This window comes from Passer montanus, unplaced genomic scaffold, assembly GCF_014805655.1.
Source record: "Passer montanus isolate IOZ18808 unplaced genomic scaffold, ASM1480565v1 scaffold82, whole genome shotgun sequence".
Classification (NCBI taxonomy): domain Eukaryota; kingdom Metazoa; phylum Chordata; class Aves; order Passeriformes; family Passeridae; genus Passer; species Passer montanus.
Window position 1 is genome coordinate 1095461 of NW_024373479.1, and position 17829 is coordinate 1113289.

At 40.5% G+C, this 17829-nt stretch overlaps 1 protein-coding gene across 6 annotated transcripts in view; it reads left to right on the forward strand.

Annotated features, from left to right (window-relative positions):
- Positions 1 to 3019: 3019 nt before the first annotated feature.
- Positions 3020 to 17829, forward strand: part of ESR2 (estrogen receptor 2) — a 44768-nt gene continuing 29958 nt past the window's right edge. The window contains exons 1-2 of one of the 6 annotated variants that reach the window (XM_039733067.1): positions 3020 to 3129; positions 4563 to 4658. In XM_039733067.1, the coding sequence (XP_039589001.1) occupies positions 4638 to 4658 (21 nt within the window). In that variant the 5' untranslated portion in view covers positions 3020 to 3129; positions 4563 to 4637. Of the gene's footprint in view, positions 3130 to 4562; positions 4659 to 8471; positions 8553 to 15366; positions 15515 to 17829 lie in introns of those variants that run through there. The other 5 variants (XM_039733071.1, XM_039733069.1, XM_039733072.1 and 2 more) reach the window with 5 other exon arrangements.

A 17829-nucleotide genomic window follows, 5' to 3' on the forward strand; every position in this document is an offset into this window, starting at 1 on the left:
TTCCCCTTCTTCCAAGAGTGCAGAAGACACTGGCAGGAATAATTTGAGCAAATAAATTGTATAGAAATCTTCTGCTTAAGAATTACAGGCTCTTCTTTCAGTGCTGAGCACACTCAAAAAAAAAATAGAGTTTAGGATTTGAAGGAGAGTGGATTAACCAGGAGTATTCATCATTTCTCTCTGGTACTCATGCAATAGTCATCAGTCTTGAGGGGTGTCTGCCAAAGACAGGCTGGTACCTTTCAAAGTGTTTGTAGGGCAAATCTGCCACCTTGGCTTGCAAGAGTGTCCCTGAGGCCCCTTAGCCCTGGTGTGGGTCCTGTTTGGATTTGTGACTAGTGCACAGCAACAACAGCAAGCCAGCTGTGACAAAGACAGATCTCCCAGCTCCTGCACCTGCTGAAGTTTCAGCAGAGCTGAGGTTTAACTTCAGCCAGAACATCCCCCCTCGCTCACTCTTTCTTCCCCCCAGCTGGTGGGATGGGGAGGGAATCAGAAAAGTAATAGTGAGAACACCTGTGGGCTCAGATAAAGACATAGGGAAAGCAAGAGACAGCCACACAAGAGACACCCACAAAGCTAAACAAGGAATTAATTCACTGCTTCCCATGGTCTGGAAGGTGTTCAGCCATCCCCAGTGGAGTGGGGCCCCATCACACCTAACAGTGGGCTGGGAAAACAGAGAGTTTTGGGTTTTAGTTCATGCACAGAATCACCCAAAAGAAAATCTGTGCCTTTCATCCTCATATTTCTCACCTAATCCATTTCTGATACCTTCAGGCATCAGGCTCTGGTGTTGTCTGCTTGGCAATTTCCCCAGTAGCCCTAGACTGCATGTATTTTATCTTCTTTCTTGTGACTGTGTCTTTGTACGTGCACATTTCTGGGGGTTTTTCTCCTCTAAATCTCTCAAAAGAGGTGTATTAGCCAGATGGTTTTAGTTTGCATGTTACAAAGATTTCATCTGTATAGAATAATTGAATAATTATTTTATATGTAAAAATTTTTCAGCCATGGGCTTCTCTTGAGAGGCCTATTCCATTCCTTCCTAATTCCTACTATCACTATTACTACAGCTCTTCACAAAATGGGAAATTAATTAGTGAGAAGTCTCTAATGTTCATTATTTTTTTGGCTATTCAAGATAAAATAGCTTTGAGAGATAAGTAGGAATGCTGTTTACATTCAACTGCACCCACCATTTCTAGTTTTTGACACCTTTTTTATTACATTTGTGGTGCAGCAGAAGTAAGTGACTGCAGCTTCTGCTGTGCTCAGTATTCACAATCCTGTGGATTCTGTGAATATCCTATCCCAACTTTCTTCCTGCCTCCTTGTTTCGTGTGAGGATCCCTCAGAGCTTTGCTCTTCATCTTGTTCATGAGGAAAGTGTCAGAAAGAGATTAAGGTTAAAATGTCAGGTTTCTCTCATTTTTAGGTGTTGATTTTATGTGTCCAGACCCCAATCCTTTCAAGTGCACTCTGCATTATTAGACTCTCAGATGGAAGCTGCCCTTTGAAAACTAGCCATTGTTGCTTCTTGCTTTCTACATTCTTCTTGTTAAAAATCTCTTTAAGCTGATGGGTGTGCCAGTTGCTTTCCATTCTAGCAGAAAGTGGGAACAAGGGTGAGCCCCTCTGTTTAACAATAATTGGAACATGGGAAGCTCCTTCAGAGACCACTCTGAATGCCAGTAAAGCCTGGAACTGTTAATCTCCTTGTGAGTGGTTGTGTGATCAAAATAACCAAGGAAGAGTCAGCTGAAAAGAGGAGTGCTTCTAGTATGAACTTGAGAGAAGAACAAAAATTGCTTGGAGCTTTTTGTAAAAAGCATTTCTGAAAAAATAAAATGAACTTCCAAGTGATTATTTCCCTGATCAGAGAAGAAGTGGTTTAGGTGTATTCTGCCAGAGAATACACCTAAACCAGAAATAAACAGCCAGAGAGAGATGACTGCAGACCCCACATAGTATAGAAGGATGGGCTTAGAGCAGAGTTGGACCATGAACACTCACAAAAAAATGGTTTAATGAGCACTTGGATTAAAACTGTGCTCATTTGCTCAAACCAAACTCATCCAGGACCATCTTCATCTAGGTGCTGTGTATGTTCTGTTTCCTTTAGCAAAGTAATAGGTGGCATGTTCTCTGCTAATACATTGGCAGCATATTTTTTCTAATGTTCTATTACATGCAAAGCCTATTTGCACTGAAGACTTTGCCTAAATTCCTAATGATTCTGGAGAAAACCCACCTCTGTCTCTCTCCCTCCCTCTCCTTCTGCTGGGATAGCTTCCATGTGAAGTTCCCAAGCTGGAGTGGCTTCTCCTGGACCAGGGGAGCTCCAGAGCCGGCATGAGGGACAGGGAAGGACCATGTGGTCCTGAGAAGGCAAGAAAAAGACTGCTGCTGGTGATGGCAGCAAAGTCTCAGACAGCAGGAGCTGTCCAAGCCAACCTCTGCCAGTAGCTGCTGCCATTGAGGACGTTGATTTTGAGGGAAAATGGAACTAAACTTGCTGCGAAATTTGATCTGATTTAGAAAACTGTACATTAAAAAGATACGTGGTTAGAGCTACCAGGTTCTTTATCTACCTCTTTGTGGTGACACTGAAAAGAGAAACAGCAGTTTCACCACTGTGATCTTTGACATGGCAAGCTGTTCTTAAGTACCTGCAAAGATCAAAAAATGAAGTTCAGTTGCTTCAATTGCTCTAAAAACTTTAGGAACCTCTCAGCCACTTCAAGTGCTTCTGAAACTCTCTTTTCTTGTTCTGCTGGTATCCTTCTGTGTTGAACTTTGCTTTGCTAGTTAGATTTGGGTTAGCTGCTGTGGACAGAAAATGTATTTCAGCTTATTTGAGCATATTTGCTGTCTTGTAAGAGAGACTGAATTCAGAACAGCTGTTCTGGATGTCTGCTAAAGAACTATTGAAGAGCAGGGGTGTGACCAATTACATTTCAGCCCCACACCCAAGCCACTTCATTAATGATTGCTTTAAGCCAGCAGGCCTTGTCTGTCTGTCCAACTCTTCTGTCCCCTCCCATTGCCTATTTTCTGGGAAGCTCGTTGCAAAGAGAGGAGGCAGCAATCATTTGCAAGTCTGGGTGGAGCAGATCTCACAAACAGGTATATGATATTAACTGTTATCTTCTGGAATTGTGTGGTTCACATTTTGTATCACCTGTCAGCTGTCTGCAAGGTTGTTAATTCTTTCTACTGATTTTTGTGGCTTTATGGAAAGAGCAGCCTTCTCCAAATACTCCTACTCTATAATATATGCTTTTGGGGTTTATCTCCTAAATTTGTCTAGTAGGCTAAATGTAACTGCATTAAATGAAGAGGAATAAATAAAAGCCTCCTCAAAAATTACTTTTGACTAGTGTAACTGTAGTAACTCTGAATCCATTATCTCTAGTCCTTAGTGTATGGGGAGGAATTCCTTTAGGGATGAAGTAGTAGGTTGGGGGCCTGGAGGGCATATGAGGTAGGTGAAAAAGAGGAGAAAGAAATGAATATTAATTTCCTGGACAGCAAGAAAAAAATTCTTTCCCCATGACCTAACCATGGTTGTGTATTGGCAAGAAACAGCTTATATTTGAAATGTTTGTATAAAAGGGCTTAGTTTCTGTAGTCTCTATGCCCCAATTTCTCTGGAAGCAGAAAGCCTGGAGAAACAAGATTTGATTTGGATTTTGGGGAAGCAGAGTTGCCTGCTTCATAACACCTGCCAGTAAGCTAAGATCTCAGAAGAAAAGCAATATTTGTTTATTATAATACATTCATTTAATTGCTCTTTCAGGAGTAATGTGTCTACATATAGGTTCTGCTCCAGCAGGATATTCAAGGCCAAGGAGACCAAGGGAAGATAGAGGAATCTGCTGTAAAGCCATGAGCCATGGCTGGGAGCTCTATCTGGAAAGACTTAAAAGAGGGCAGAAGGGAGGTTGAGCTGGGGTGGGGGAATCCTTTTGACCCAAGAGACCAAGCTTCCTATTCAGTAATATCCTATACTGAGTGTGTGATATGGAGACTGCTGGGTTTTTCGTGTGTGATTTATATAGATGTTTCAGATCCATGTTGAGTTTCCTCTAGAAACCCAGGTTTTCTACATTTAAAAACCAGCTTGAATTCAAAATTACTTATGTTGAATGTGTATTTAATGAGGTAAATTGGAGGAAGAGAAAGTCACACACAATCAAGAAACACAAGTTCCACATTCTCAGCCAGAGATTTTCAGCTCTTAACTTTAGTTGTCTCTTGCCGAGCCTGCAACTAATTGAGAAGAGAATGAAATACTGCAGCAATCTTCAATCCTAATGAATGTTGCAATAATTTAATATGAAAGAATTTAAATCTTTAGTTGTTTTCTTCTGTGTGGTACTGGGGTAGAAGCTGTGGTAGCAAAGCAAAGTATTCACCCACTGTGTACTCACAGCAGATGAGGAGAATATACCTTTGCACAAAAAACCACAGGGCTGGATAGTTTCCTTCAAATTCTTTTAGGCATAATTGTGCTATTTATTTCTGCTAATGTAATATTGCATCCTTATTTTCCTTAGGATCTACATAATTTTATGGATATGTGAGAAAATGTGGAGCTATTTTACAGCTGTCAGTAAGTGTCCTTGAGAACAATGCCACAGCAATTTAATGAGGTATATAAGAACCTGTAACCACTGATGAACAGTGTCCAGGACGATTCTTTCTGCAGCTCTGCTCTGGTCCTGCTTCTTCACTCCTCTTTCATAGTGCTCCTTTTACTATAACACCTCCAGAAACTTGTAAGAGGTGGTAAAAATGTTCTTTGTTAAGCCACTCTTCAAATTGCTTACATAGTGTGAATTTGCTGGACAGCCAAGTCGTGCCGGTGAGACCTGGTGCTAAATATAGTGGCAGTGCTGGGGAGAAAACGTAGTGCTCTTCTGGGGATTCTGTGGCCAGTGCACACCACGGAATGGGCACAGTGTGACAGTGTGTCCTGTGGTCCCAGGAGCTGCTCAGCCTTCAGCAATTTTAGGTGATAATGACGTAAGTAAATTATTCTGTCCAGGACAAGACAGTCATCCAGGATGGGCCTGCATTGTCAAGTAGGTAAATTTACCCATTTTACTCACTACACCACCTTTGTCTAAAGAAAGTGCTTTTGAATCTATTGGCACTAATGTATTTTCCTTCATGTACTTGGACACACAGGGGAGCATAACATCCTGAACTACGTCTGATTTGGATTATTTTTTTCTTGTGTATTGCCTCAAGGCTCCTTGTAGCTGCTCCCCATGTCTGCTAGGCAGGTGCTGCTTCACTTACAAACTCCTTCAGCTTGCAGTCTAATTATTCCTTTTTGTGTGTGGAAACTCCCGTCTTGAAAACTCCCCCCTCAAAAAACCCTAGGTGGAAAATACATTAATTAAAGGTCTTAATTTTATCTTGTTGTAGGAAATATTAGTTTACATTATATATATAAAAGAGAGAGAAGAGAATGTGAGTTATTTTTCTTTGTCTGCTGCCAACCTGTTTCTGATTTACCTAGATGCTCTTCTTTCGATTTGGTTATCTAACACATAAAATATTTTAAACAATCTGAATTTTCCTTGATTGAAGGGTTTTGTTCCTATTACCCAAAATAGCTGTGGCTCCTAACTGAGTGGTGATCTGAGTGGAAAGATACAATCCACAGGTAACCCCTTCATGCTGCTCCCAATGCTTATTTGGTTCCCAGATATTTTGAGTAAAAGATTTGCAGGACCAGGGTATGGTACAGATTGTTGAGGGGCTACATCAGGATATGAGAAGAATGCAGCCCTTTTATGTGCAAAAAAATAAGGTGCACTTCTATGGTGTTCAGCAGAAAACCTTTACTGTGTGTCCCATTTGCCCTGAGGGTGGCTGGGAACATGACCTGGTCCTTAAACAGACAGAAATAGGATTACATGAACACGAGTCACACTCCATATAAGAACTAATCATCAAAAAGCACTGGCATTTAAATCCCCCCTAGCTTGCAAAAGGCTTTATCTTTTAAAACAAAAGGAAATTCAAATTAAAAGCAGCAGTGTTTGGACCAGCAAAACAGTAATGTGAGGAGACAAGGAGGCTCAGGGAAAGCACAGAGAAACAAGGTAGAGACAAATTTGACACTGAGAAAAATTGCATTAGCAAAAAGTAATTATAGGAAGGGCTGACTGAGTGACAATGATATTACCTTGGTCTGGTTCTGGCTATGCTTGCAGAGATGTTGATAGCAAAGGGGACAAAGCTCCTTCAGCTCCTAATTCTAACAAGTAGTTTTGTACAGTTGTGTGGACTTGAAGGTTCTTTGGTGTCCAAAATGTGAGGATGAATAACATGGGGCTTTATCCCAGCAAATTTATAAGCTTGGTATATGGCTTTATCCAAGATAATTTATAAGCAAATTTATTAATTTATCTTGAGTAAATTAAATTGATTCTTAGCAACTAATCAAGGATTATGGAAGACATTGCAATGTATAACTGAGAAATGGACCTTGCTGACTGTGTTAAAATTTTATGAGTTTTTCTGTTGTTTTGCTTTTTTGTTTGTTTGGTTTGGGTTTGTGTGATTTTTTGGTAAATGCTAACTCAGTATGCTGCTTTTGGCTAGGGTAAATCTGTTTTTGTTCATAGAAGCCAGCACGGGGTATGGTTTGAATTGCTGCTGGAGAAGGCACATCTTGAAGCATCAGTGGCTGTGCATGAGGCTGTGCTGGAGCAGGTCCAGCCCTAAGTGATTGTAGTTTGTGGTAAGTGCAAGCTGGAGCAGGAAGGAGGGGAGCAATGTTAAACCATAAAACCTCACTCCAAGGGATCAGGAGTGGAGATGGTAGTGGAAATAGCTTTCAGTTGTTGTAATTCATGACTTGAGCTGTATGTTATGGGAGCTGCTACAGCAGGAGCCACCAGAAGCAGAGGACAATCCTTAAAACTGCAGCAGACACCTGACCTGAGCTGCTTTGGTGTCTGATACCTCCCCACAGCACAGCACCTCTCATGTCCTGAGTGAGCACCACATCAGATGGAGCACAAAATCATGGGCCGCGTGAACCTATTGGGCATTTTGGGGATGCTTGTGGTCTTTTATGGATGTTTTACAGACAGTTCACATGGGTGATCCATAGACTGAGGGAATGTTATCTGTGAAATACATAAAACAGTGGGAGGAATGAGGGTGGTGGGTGATGATGATGTGTAGGAGCTGAGCAGGATGTCAATGCTATGGGATAAGAAGTGGAGATTGTGCTGGTTTGGGCTGGGCTGGAGTTAATTTTCTTTATAGTAGCAAGTATGGGGCTGTGCTTTGGATTTGTGCTGGGAGCGGTGCTGGTAACAGAGGGATGGTTTAATTATCACTGGGCAGAGCTTACACAGAGCCCAAGCTTCTCAACACCCCACCAGAGAGGAAACTGGGGCTGCCCAGGAAGCTAGGAAGGAACACAGCCAGGACAGCTGACCTCAGCTGACCAAAGGTATGCTCCAGACCACAGGGTGTCATGCTCAGCATACAAAACTGGGGGAAGAAGGAGAAAGCAAGGGGGACATTTGCAATGATGGCATTTGTCTTCTCCAGTCACTGTCAGATGTGATGTAGCCCTTCTTTCCTGCCTGCCCCTGGGAAGTGATGAATGAATCCCTTGTTTTGCTTTGCTCCTGTGGGAGACTTTTGCCTTACCTATTCAACTGTTTTTATTTCAACCCACGAGTTTTCTCACTTTACTCTTCCAATTCTCTCCCCCATCTCACTGAGGGGAAGTGTGTGACAGGCTGTGTGGTGCTTAGTTGCAGGCTGGGGTTAAAGCATACCTAAGCTTTTTTTATTTTAAGCATAAAAAGCTTTGTTTTATATGCAGTAAAACAAAGATATTATCCCAAATGGCTTCCAGTTAATTTGCTTTTCTTGAAAATGAATATAGCTACACTGAAGAAAAATAACCTCCCCCTTGTCTGTGTTTGTGCATCTGGTATTTAAAAAACAATGCCAAAGGAGTTTATTTATTGTGCTGCCCAAAATGTCTAAGATGAGTACATTTCTGCTTCAGAGCAAATGTTAATTATGTTTCAGGTTTTCCTGTGACAAAGATAGAAAAAGTTTGATTTAGCCTTTTAAAAACCTCAGGGTTTGATGCCAGAAAATGCTGGTTAATTAACCTTCAGATTTCTGTGCTACATATGAGAATGCTTGGCTTATAAAATGATTCCATCATGTAAGAGCCTTAACTGCAGTGAACGACAAATTCAGAGGCTTGTTATGTCAGAAAGGAGGAGGAGGAACTTCTGTTTAGGTCTTGCCTTCAGAGGGAAAGGAAACACTGATAGTATCCCTGTAACCTTGCACTGATGAGCAGGCACCACATTGCTTTGGAAAGATTCATATTTGAGATCTGATGACTAAGTGGTGGTGGGCACAGCTGCTTTAGAATCAGAGATAAAGGAAAGAAGGAAAACAAATCCAGAACTGCTATGAGAAAATCTTGCTGACATGTAATGCTGTCAGAGCATTTATAAAGAACAGAAACCTTATTCAGTGTCATTCAGGTACGTGCTATATTGAATGAAATATTTATTGTTGTAAATGTTGCCAAAGGTCTGCAATTGATAGTCTCTGGATTTATGAACAATAGCCTCTGTGAGAGAAATAAGAGGGTTAAATTATTGAGAGTATTAATTTTGGTTCCAGTGTAAATTTGTTGTTAAAGTCTATCAGTTTATGCAGATTAAGTGATCTTCCAGTAGGCTTGGGGTTTTTAAGTATTTGTGGATAGAGAGAAAATGATGGAAGTTTGCTGTATTTTAGGTCTTTGGCTTAAGAATCTTATTAGAATAGGATTGCTACACTGAGAGCAGAAGGACTATTTTGGAACATACATGGTGTTTTAAGGTTTTTGGGATATTCCACAGATAAATGTACTAATAAAAGGTAAATGTCTCTTCCAAGCATCATAGCAATTGGTATAACCTGATCCAAACCAAATTGGGGTTACTGGAGGTCTCTTGACCTGACTTTTGAAATTCCAAGTCTCTCACTGATAAATGTCTCAGGTTTTGTTTTGACAGTTCTGAAGTAGTTTTCCCATTAAAGTCAGTGATATAGATATACACTCTTTTAATAAGATCTTCAGCTTTAAGAAGGATCTTCCTAATTAGACAATGAGATCCAAGCCTGTTTTTTAAGTTTGTTTTTGGCACTGCTTAAATGTTTATTTAACAATGACTAAAGATTGGACAGCACACGTGTAAATTTTCATCAAACCCATCAGAGCCTTTGCCTGAATGCTCATAAAAGACTTTTGGCTGGCAATGGCAAGAATGATCTGGTCTTTAATCTTGGATATTTTATAACCAAGGTTTTATTAGAGAAAATAAATTACAGCCTGGAGAGGGGATGGGATAAACAGCAAATTGTGCAGCTTATACCTTGGAATGGTTGGTAAATGTGCTATTTCTTTCTGGGAAAGGGTTCAGCCTTGTCATACACAGAATGATGCACAATTTCAATTTGTGCGTAGAGAAAGTTTTGATATGATTACGGGTGGCATGAGAAACTGTTCTTGAACATAAAGTCATTTACCATTTGCTTCTGATGTGCTCAGTGTTACCAGCAATGTGTTTCCTCATCCGTATCCTTGAAATTCCTTGTCATCTGTTGTCCCCACAAGAGGGGGAATTCTAAGACTGGTGCTTTTACTGAAGCAACAAATACATGTTGTATTTCTGATTTAAAGCTTGAAAACTTTTATTTGTTATTTAAGAACTTTATTACAATTCTTCTTACTGTTTATGAAGAAAGTTCAAGCACTTCTCTGTGGCTGTCCTCCTTTTTCCTTTCCTTTCTGAACTTTCCTGTACCTTTTAAAATAAGATGTATTTTGCATTTTGCAGACACAGTGGCTGTAACAGCATTAGTGGAAGACTGTAGTGTCTTCCTTGTCAGGCTGGTAACTCTGTGTGTAAGTGAACAGTTCAGCTGCCTCAGGCTTCCAAAGGAGAAATAACAATAAAAATTTTGGATCTGAAGGGATGGAGCAAATCTGATGCATCTTTGCAGTTTATCTCATCAGTGCTGCAAATGAAAATCAGTAAATGGAGCTTCAAGTATTGCTGGAAAAAGTGGAAACACACAAACTATTTTATATCCTTGATAATTTTTTTGGCTGATAACCTGAAAAACTTTAAAAATCACAGGAAGAAAATGCTCATAGTTTTAGAGGTGTTCTTAAAATGTTGCAACTGCAGAATTGTCTTTAAGAAGTCAGCTAATGTGAGTGTCTGTGATGGTGTTCTGATCAAGAATGGATTAAAATAAATTAATTAAAACAACTATAAATCCAGTTAGTATATGTTTCTCTTTAAATACTCATAGTTTTAGTTCTGGTTCTTGAATATTGGCTTAAAGGTAAAAGTAGCAAAGAGCTTACAGTGACAAGGGGTGGTGATCCAGGGGGCTGACCAGGTTTTATATCCACTATTTTACTGTGCTCCTCTTCACCTATCTGCAGCATGCTTTTGCTAGCAGCAAGAAATATTCATATAAAAGGGTCTGCTGCTCCATTCCTTGAGAGACAGGACATAAGCTCAGCAGGCAGAAATTCCAGAATAATTTCTCAGATTTCATTCTAATAAGACTGGGAGGGCATTACAATTTTGTCTTAATTAGTATGTCAGACAAATGTCAATCTGTGAGAATCATCAACAAAATTCCAACGGACTCAGCTGAGACAGAATTTTACTCACAATAAAAGGCAGGTTTTCGTGTCTAGGTTAATGATGAGACAAATCTAGAACAGCTTGCTTTGTTTAAGGGACAAAAACATATGCACAAACTTTTGTTGCCTGTGGATGGTGCTAAACTTATCAGAACTGGGATTTCATGCAGCATTATAAGAGTGTTTCACAGCTTGAAAGGCAGGAATAAGCAATGACTTGGTTTCTGTGCTCTTTCAGTGATTTAGTGATGGTGGAGAAAAAGTAAAGGCATGACGACTCATTCATGAGCTGCTTAAAAGTATTTTAAGTCATCAAAAATCAGGTATCAAAAAACTGCATTGAAAAAACTTCATTTTAAAGAAGTTAGAATAAAATTGCAGAGACAAAGATATTTAGTCTTGAATTTGCTGTTAATGTGAAGATGCACAACAAAATTAATACAATTGGAATAGTCTTTTACAGAAATTCCAGTAAGAAAATCAATTTACTATAGCTAATACCAGATAAGCAGCCAAAGGAGTTTCTGCATTTTGTACATATTCAGGCATAGACTTCATTTCTATGCCATGGTACAAAAGACTGCTTATTCAAGTTTTATGACTAAAAAGACAGAAGTTTTACACTTTTTATTTACTCTTTGGCTACCTAAATTAATCCTGTGGCATGAATCATATGCATTATAAAGAGGCTGTCTAGAAAAAAGCCACTGTAAATAACACCATTTTATTTGGAGGAGGAGAAAGTAAAATAAGACATATTGCAAATTGGTCTGACAGGAAAAAAGTCCACTGCTTTTTCTTCACTCTTTAGGTCACTGAGATCTGAAAAAATTATTCCCTAACAACATTTCTGCAAGGAAGGTTTTCTTTTGCCAAAGCCTGCCCTGGTTATCACCATTGCTTGTGAGCCTCACAAAACAGGAGGTTATTTGAGGAGCCTGAGGCATGGTGTGCTGAAGGGAAAGCCAATGTCTGCTTAGCCAGGAGCAATGAATCCTGCATTTCCTGCCATACATGGCAAAGAGCACCTCCCACCCTTTCTTTTGGAGCTCTGGCAGGTCAGATCTGCCAGAGAGGCAGAGCATGAACTGCAGAAATAAATAGTTCCCATCCTTTGGGGATGTGTCCCACTTGTCTGCCCAACACCAGACTTGTTGCACATAGATTGCCAGGGTCAGGTTTTAAGGGGCAGAAATGACTCTTCTCTTTTGTGCATTGGCAAAAGGACTTTTAATCTTTTTCACTGGTCTTTATGCCTAGTGAGGAGCAGCTGCTACCAGGGAAAGTCTCATCTTTGCTTTCATCAAAAATGAGATAGCATCTCCCCTGAGAGTGTAGGGATTTTCAATTCCTGCTCCTTCCCTATTGCCTGATTTACTTGTTTTTCTTCACATATTGACTTTTTTAGCCACCATCTCTTTCCTCTCAGATTTCTGCCTGGCATGAGTGCCTTGCTGCAGGCTCTGCTCTCTTCATGCTGCTGTATATCCTCACAGACCTCAGTGGGGAAACTGCTGTGGGAAAAGGGAGTAAATGAGGTGGAATTTTCAGTCCCAAATTTATTTACAATACAAGAGCTGTTGATTTCTTGTAAGAGTAAAGAGAAGGAACTTGAGTCAAAAAAATCTCAGCTCATGTCTATACCCTGCCAATAACAGAGACAGTTATTCAGAAACCCTCCAAGCTGTGTAAAAGTTCTCCTGGGCAAAATGAGGCATTTTATCCATATGCTTTTTCTCTTGTTGAGGGCAGAGGATTGGGCACTCTGCTCCTCAGCAGACTGGAGTGATGTAACACCTCTGATGGTGATGTGGGCAGTGGGGTCTAGGTGTTGGTCACCAAGTTTGCTGACAGCTCCAAGCTCTGTGGGGCAGTCTCTGCTCTGCCCTTGGGGAAGCCCACCTGGGGTGCTGCATCCATCTCTGGGACCCTCAGCATAAGAAAGACAAAGAAAATAAGATTCAGTGAGTCCAGAGGAGGCCGTGAAATTCATCAGAGGGCTGGAGCACGTCTCATATGAGCACAGGCTGAGAGAGCTGGGGTTGTTGAGGCTGGAGAAGAGAAAGCCCTGCTACTTTCAGTGCCTAAAGGGGCTCCAGGAGAGCTGAAGAGGGACTTTTTACCAGGATGTGTAGTGATAGAACAAGACAGAATGGCTTCAAAGTGAAAGAGAGCAGGTTTAGATTGGATATTAGGAAGAAATTATTTACTGTGAGGGTGGTGAGCCACTGGCACAGGTTTCCCAGAGGAAATTGTGGATGCCCCATCACTGGGACGGTTCAAAGCCAGGCTGGATGAGTTCTGAGTAGCCTGGTCTGATGGAATGTGTCCCTGCCCATGGCTGGGGGGCTTGAAATTAGGTCATCTTCAAGGTCCCTTCCAACCCAAACCATTCATAGATTCAGTTATAATTCCATGAATACACTTTTTGCAAATGACCAGAAAGAAATGGAGTGGAGGAAGGCACATGTACATTTGTTCTGTTCTCTCTTATTTTCATTAAGAGAGAAATGTTGATTGAAGGAATTGATTCCTCCTGGATCCAAGGAATGGGTGTATTCCATGCTGTTGGGATAGAGCTATGGTGTGGCATTAAAACAAGAATATGTTTTTAGAATTAGCTTCCCTAATTGGTATGTGCTGAGAGACCCAAGTGTGCTTCAGAGATGCTGGATGCAGATGCACATCCCAGATCCATGAAAATCTAAATCCCCATGCTGCTCTTCCCTGCCCTTTCTTGCATCAGAGATGCTTTTTAAAAATAATTAAGTTCTTACTGGAAAAGGGTGCTATTCTTTGTACTGGCTTCTGCCATGATACTGCTGCAGTTTGAAGCATGATTACAAAATCCTCAGCTAGATCCTTGTAATTATAACTTGTGTAATAGTTTAAATAGATGTTTCTTTTCTAATGGAACACTAAAATTTTCATGCTGAAATGCAAATATTCTTTTGGAGCAAAAACTCCACACCATGCTTTGAAATAATTATGTGGAGAGTAAAGGAGCTGAAGTGTCTCAGTTTGCATTTGTATTCTTGAGCAGGGCAGTAGCTTTTCATTTCTGCTGTCTGAAACCCTAAATCTATGAAACATACTTAAGAGATGCAAATCATAGAAGACCTAAATTCACTCTCAGATCTGGTAACATTTTAATGGTCCACAAATTTAAAGGCTAAAAACTAGTAAAGTCAACCTTAACTCTAGTTTGAACTGAGATCTGAAAATATTTTTCAGTAATGGGAAGGTGGGAAGGGAAATCTAGAGAGCAACTAATCAAGCATCCTGCTCAAAGACAGTATTTTTTTAAATCTTTCCAAAGACAGGGATTTCACAGACTTTCTGGGTACCCTGTTTCTGCACCTAATTCTCACTGTGGAGAATGTTCCCCATGTTCTACTGGGATTTCCCTTGCCCTGGCAGGTGACTGTGATCTCCTGACTCGTGCACTTTCTGTAAAAAGAACCTGGATTCCTTGTCTTTGTAACTCCAAGGTGTACAAGACTGAAGTTGTGTATTCCTCTAGTGGAACAAATGCAGTTCCTTTGGTGCCCCCACGTCATATCCATTGAGCTCTGAAATGTATTTATGAATGTTTAGACTAATCTAGGAGTTGTCAGTGTTCTGAGTAACTTAAAGGCTAACATAGGCTAAAGAGTGCTCATTTTGCTTGTTTCAAAGTATTTTTTTCCTGTGTGATTTTGAGCTGCACTATTTTATTTAGAGTGGGTCTTGATGCCATTGAGGACAGGTTTTACAATATCTGAAATATGGACAGATAGCTGTGCTTGCATTTTGCTTCCCTATCTCTCCCCTAGTTGTTGCATCCAGTCCTTCCCAGGTAATAATAAACTTGTTTACTTGCCTGCCTTCTGTTGGCAATATCTGGCACTGCTGTGCTTAATGAGTAATAAGTTTGTCACAAAACCTGAAGCAGAAGTATCATAAGCATCAGGAATGACTTTCCTTTAGCAATCACTTTTCCAGGAGATGATTCAGTTTATTGTTGCAGGGAGTTGTGTAAAATGTAGCTTAACAGAATATTAATAGAATGCTCTGTGAGATGACAGGGTCTCTGCCTGTGGGGTGGTGGAATGCACGCTTGCTGAATCACCTCCATTAAACCCAAAGGCACAATGATTGCACTTCAGTCTAAGCCTAGCAGAGAAAAAGGTTGTCTTGATTCTCTATTGCAAAAAATCTTTGCTCAAAATATATAAAATGCTAAGCATTTTCTAGTGTATGTTGATGGAAGGGTGCCTGAGAACATCCATAACTCCCTTGCTTTTTGAAGTGTTGTACTTTTCTAGGAAAAGCTATTGTACTATGTTCCCAAGCAGGCACCCTGCCCTCTCTACCTATTTTTCCTCTTTCCAAAACTAAAAAAAAACCAAACAAACATAAAACTGGAAAAAAAATTAATTAGTTTTTTTCCCACAAGGCTTTTAAAGAGGTACTTGGTATAGGCAGTGTGCAATAAGAGGCTTTCAAGTTAGCTGAAATACGTCAGATGGCTTAATTATTTACCCATGTGTCTGTTTGACTGTGACATCTGAACCAGTCCTTGTGCCTCATCTGGCATGTCTTGCATGGTGACTCAAGATACATGCAGTTGTTGTAGAGTTATTCAAAGACAAGAAACCTTTTTTTTTTTTTTTTTTTTTTTTGGTGGAGAACATTAATTTTTTTTCCCCTACGTCCTCATGGATAGTGGTGTCATCCTCAGGGTACTGGAGCTAATGAAGCTGCTTTATGTCAGAAGTGAATCCTGCCTGTAGTGTCTTAGATTTGTGAATGGTAAGTGTTACTCGAGGAACTGGCTAGAGTGGCTGTTGTTTACTTAATAAATGGCATTTCAGTTGTTGAATATCTTGCTAAGCTAAACTCACTTAAATGGATTGAAACATTTGCAGGCTCCCAGGAGACTGGAGTATAAAAACAATAGACACCTGTTTTGTTTCTGTCTGGTACAGATCTAGTGCAGAGCTGACAGACTGCATCTAAATAATGCATTTTATCATTGAATCTTGCTTTTAAAATATTTTTTCAGAGGAACAGGGAGTATTGGGACAAGAGTTCTCTTTAGGAAGTGGTTTGTTTCTGTTTCATGAGTAGTGTTTAAGATATGAGGACATTTTGCCAGGATGGAACAAATTTATTAGCCTATTGCACTATTTATTGTAATCCTTGCATTAAATGTGGTTGTGCTTCCTTCTGAGGTGTTTGTGGAGTTTTTCTTGAGTCTCAGATACTGAGATCTGTTTCCCTCAGTCTTCAGTTCTTCTTTAAGACACACAGCTTCACAGTACAGCAGCCAATTTTCAGGACCTTCTGAGCAGTTTCACTTTATTTGTGAGGCTCTGGGCTTCCCATTTTAAATTCTCTGCGTGTAAAGAAATGTGATCAATGTCATCTCATGCAGATCCATAGTCTACTGTGGCTAGGCTGTTCCTGCTACCCAAGTTAATAATCTCAGGTCAATACTGTTATTTTTTCACTACATTACAGCCTGCTGAAGACCATGAGTACAGTTTTCTTTAACCTGCTGGACCCCAGAGTCTCCTTCTCTTGTAAATAAGTTATGAGCAGTGTGTTTTCCAGGAAGCCTGTAGTGACTTCTTTTGCTTGTGTGAACTCTTCCCCTAAAACAAGCTTCACTCTTGCTTCTGGTAACTTCTGTGTATGTTTCTAAATGCTGTGTGTTGCCCTTTGGAGACAATATCTCCTTCTGCTAAGCACACACACATTAGTGGATTTCCTCTGCAGAGAAACATGACTCAAATCTCAGCTGATTTCTGTTCGTGAAATTCCATAGTAGCAGCTCTGTGTTCTCTCTGCTTCTACAGTGTGCAGGCATTTATTTGCTAAATGCTGAGGGAAACTACACAACCAGCTTGCCTGCTGGAGAAGCTGGCACAGCAGAATGTCCATATCTGACTGGAACAGAGATGTTGCTGTGATGCTGCTCAGGTCCTTCCCTCCAAAGGGTTTGGGGTTCCCCTGTGCTGTGTGCCCTTCCAAAGGAGGCAGAGGGACAAAGTAAGCACAGACAGCTTTTGCTGGACGTGCCAGATCCTCTGGCAGAGTGCCCATGCTCATCCTGAATACCTGCAGCCCCTGAGACTGCAAGGGGAATACAGCTTTGCTTATCCTGAATCTTTAAATGTGTGTTGAATCCAGTGTGCTCATTGGGCTCACTTGTTGTAACCCCTGAAAATACTCCCAGTGTTTTTGGTTCCATCATTTCCTTCTAAAATATTACCCACCCCATAACCTGGGAGTGAAAGCACCTTTGGGTTTACCAGTGGTCTTTTTGCAGTGAAGTTTGCACAATGCCTGGTTTTTCCTGGAGGAGGCTGTGAAGCATCTGGTGGGGGCAGATGAAATGTGTGGGTTGTGTGAGGAGTGAGGTCAGAATCCCCTGTTTTGACTGTCCTGGAGCTACAGTCCAAGAACTGCTGGACACAAACAGCTGCTGAGATATCTCATTTTCTTGTTTCCCACAAAAGAAAAAAAAAGTAGCTGGGTCTAAAGTGCCTGAGCTGATTTAAATGTGTTTCTGGTTATTTCTACACATATCTTCAGTTTCATTGCCAGAGCACAGAGTGAGGAGGAAGGAAAGACTCTCAATTATCCATTTTAGTCAAAAAGACTACTTCTTACATTTTCTGTTAATGCTTCTACTCTTAGTCCTCACCCTAGAGGAGAAAAATGTATCAATGCCCCAAGGTGGCACACTAGAAATGCCATTGGGCTGAGAGCTTTGGGCACAGGGAGGTTGCTGGTACTTCAACAAACCCATGCTTGAATCTTCTTCATCTTCTTCATGGTCATGTGAGGCAAAAAAAGGTAAGAACATTTAGCATCTACGCCTTGGCCACTTGTGGAAAGCAAAGCTGTGGGTGAATGTTTAGTTATCCTGTGGTTTCTCATGTTAGGATCTTATTGCCATATATAAAAGTACATTGCAATATCAGTTCTGGGGCTGAAACTTGCTCTTTTGGATACAGAATTGTTTGAATTGCAAAGTAGGTCTGTCTTCAGAGCTGGAATGAATTGCAGATGAAACTCTTAGTGAAGAATAAAGAAAAAATGTTTTTAATGCTACAGTA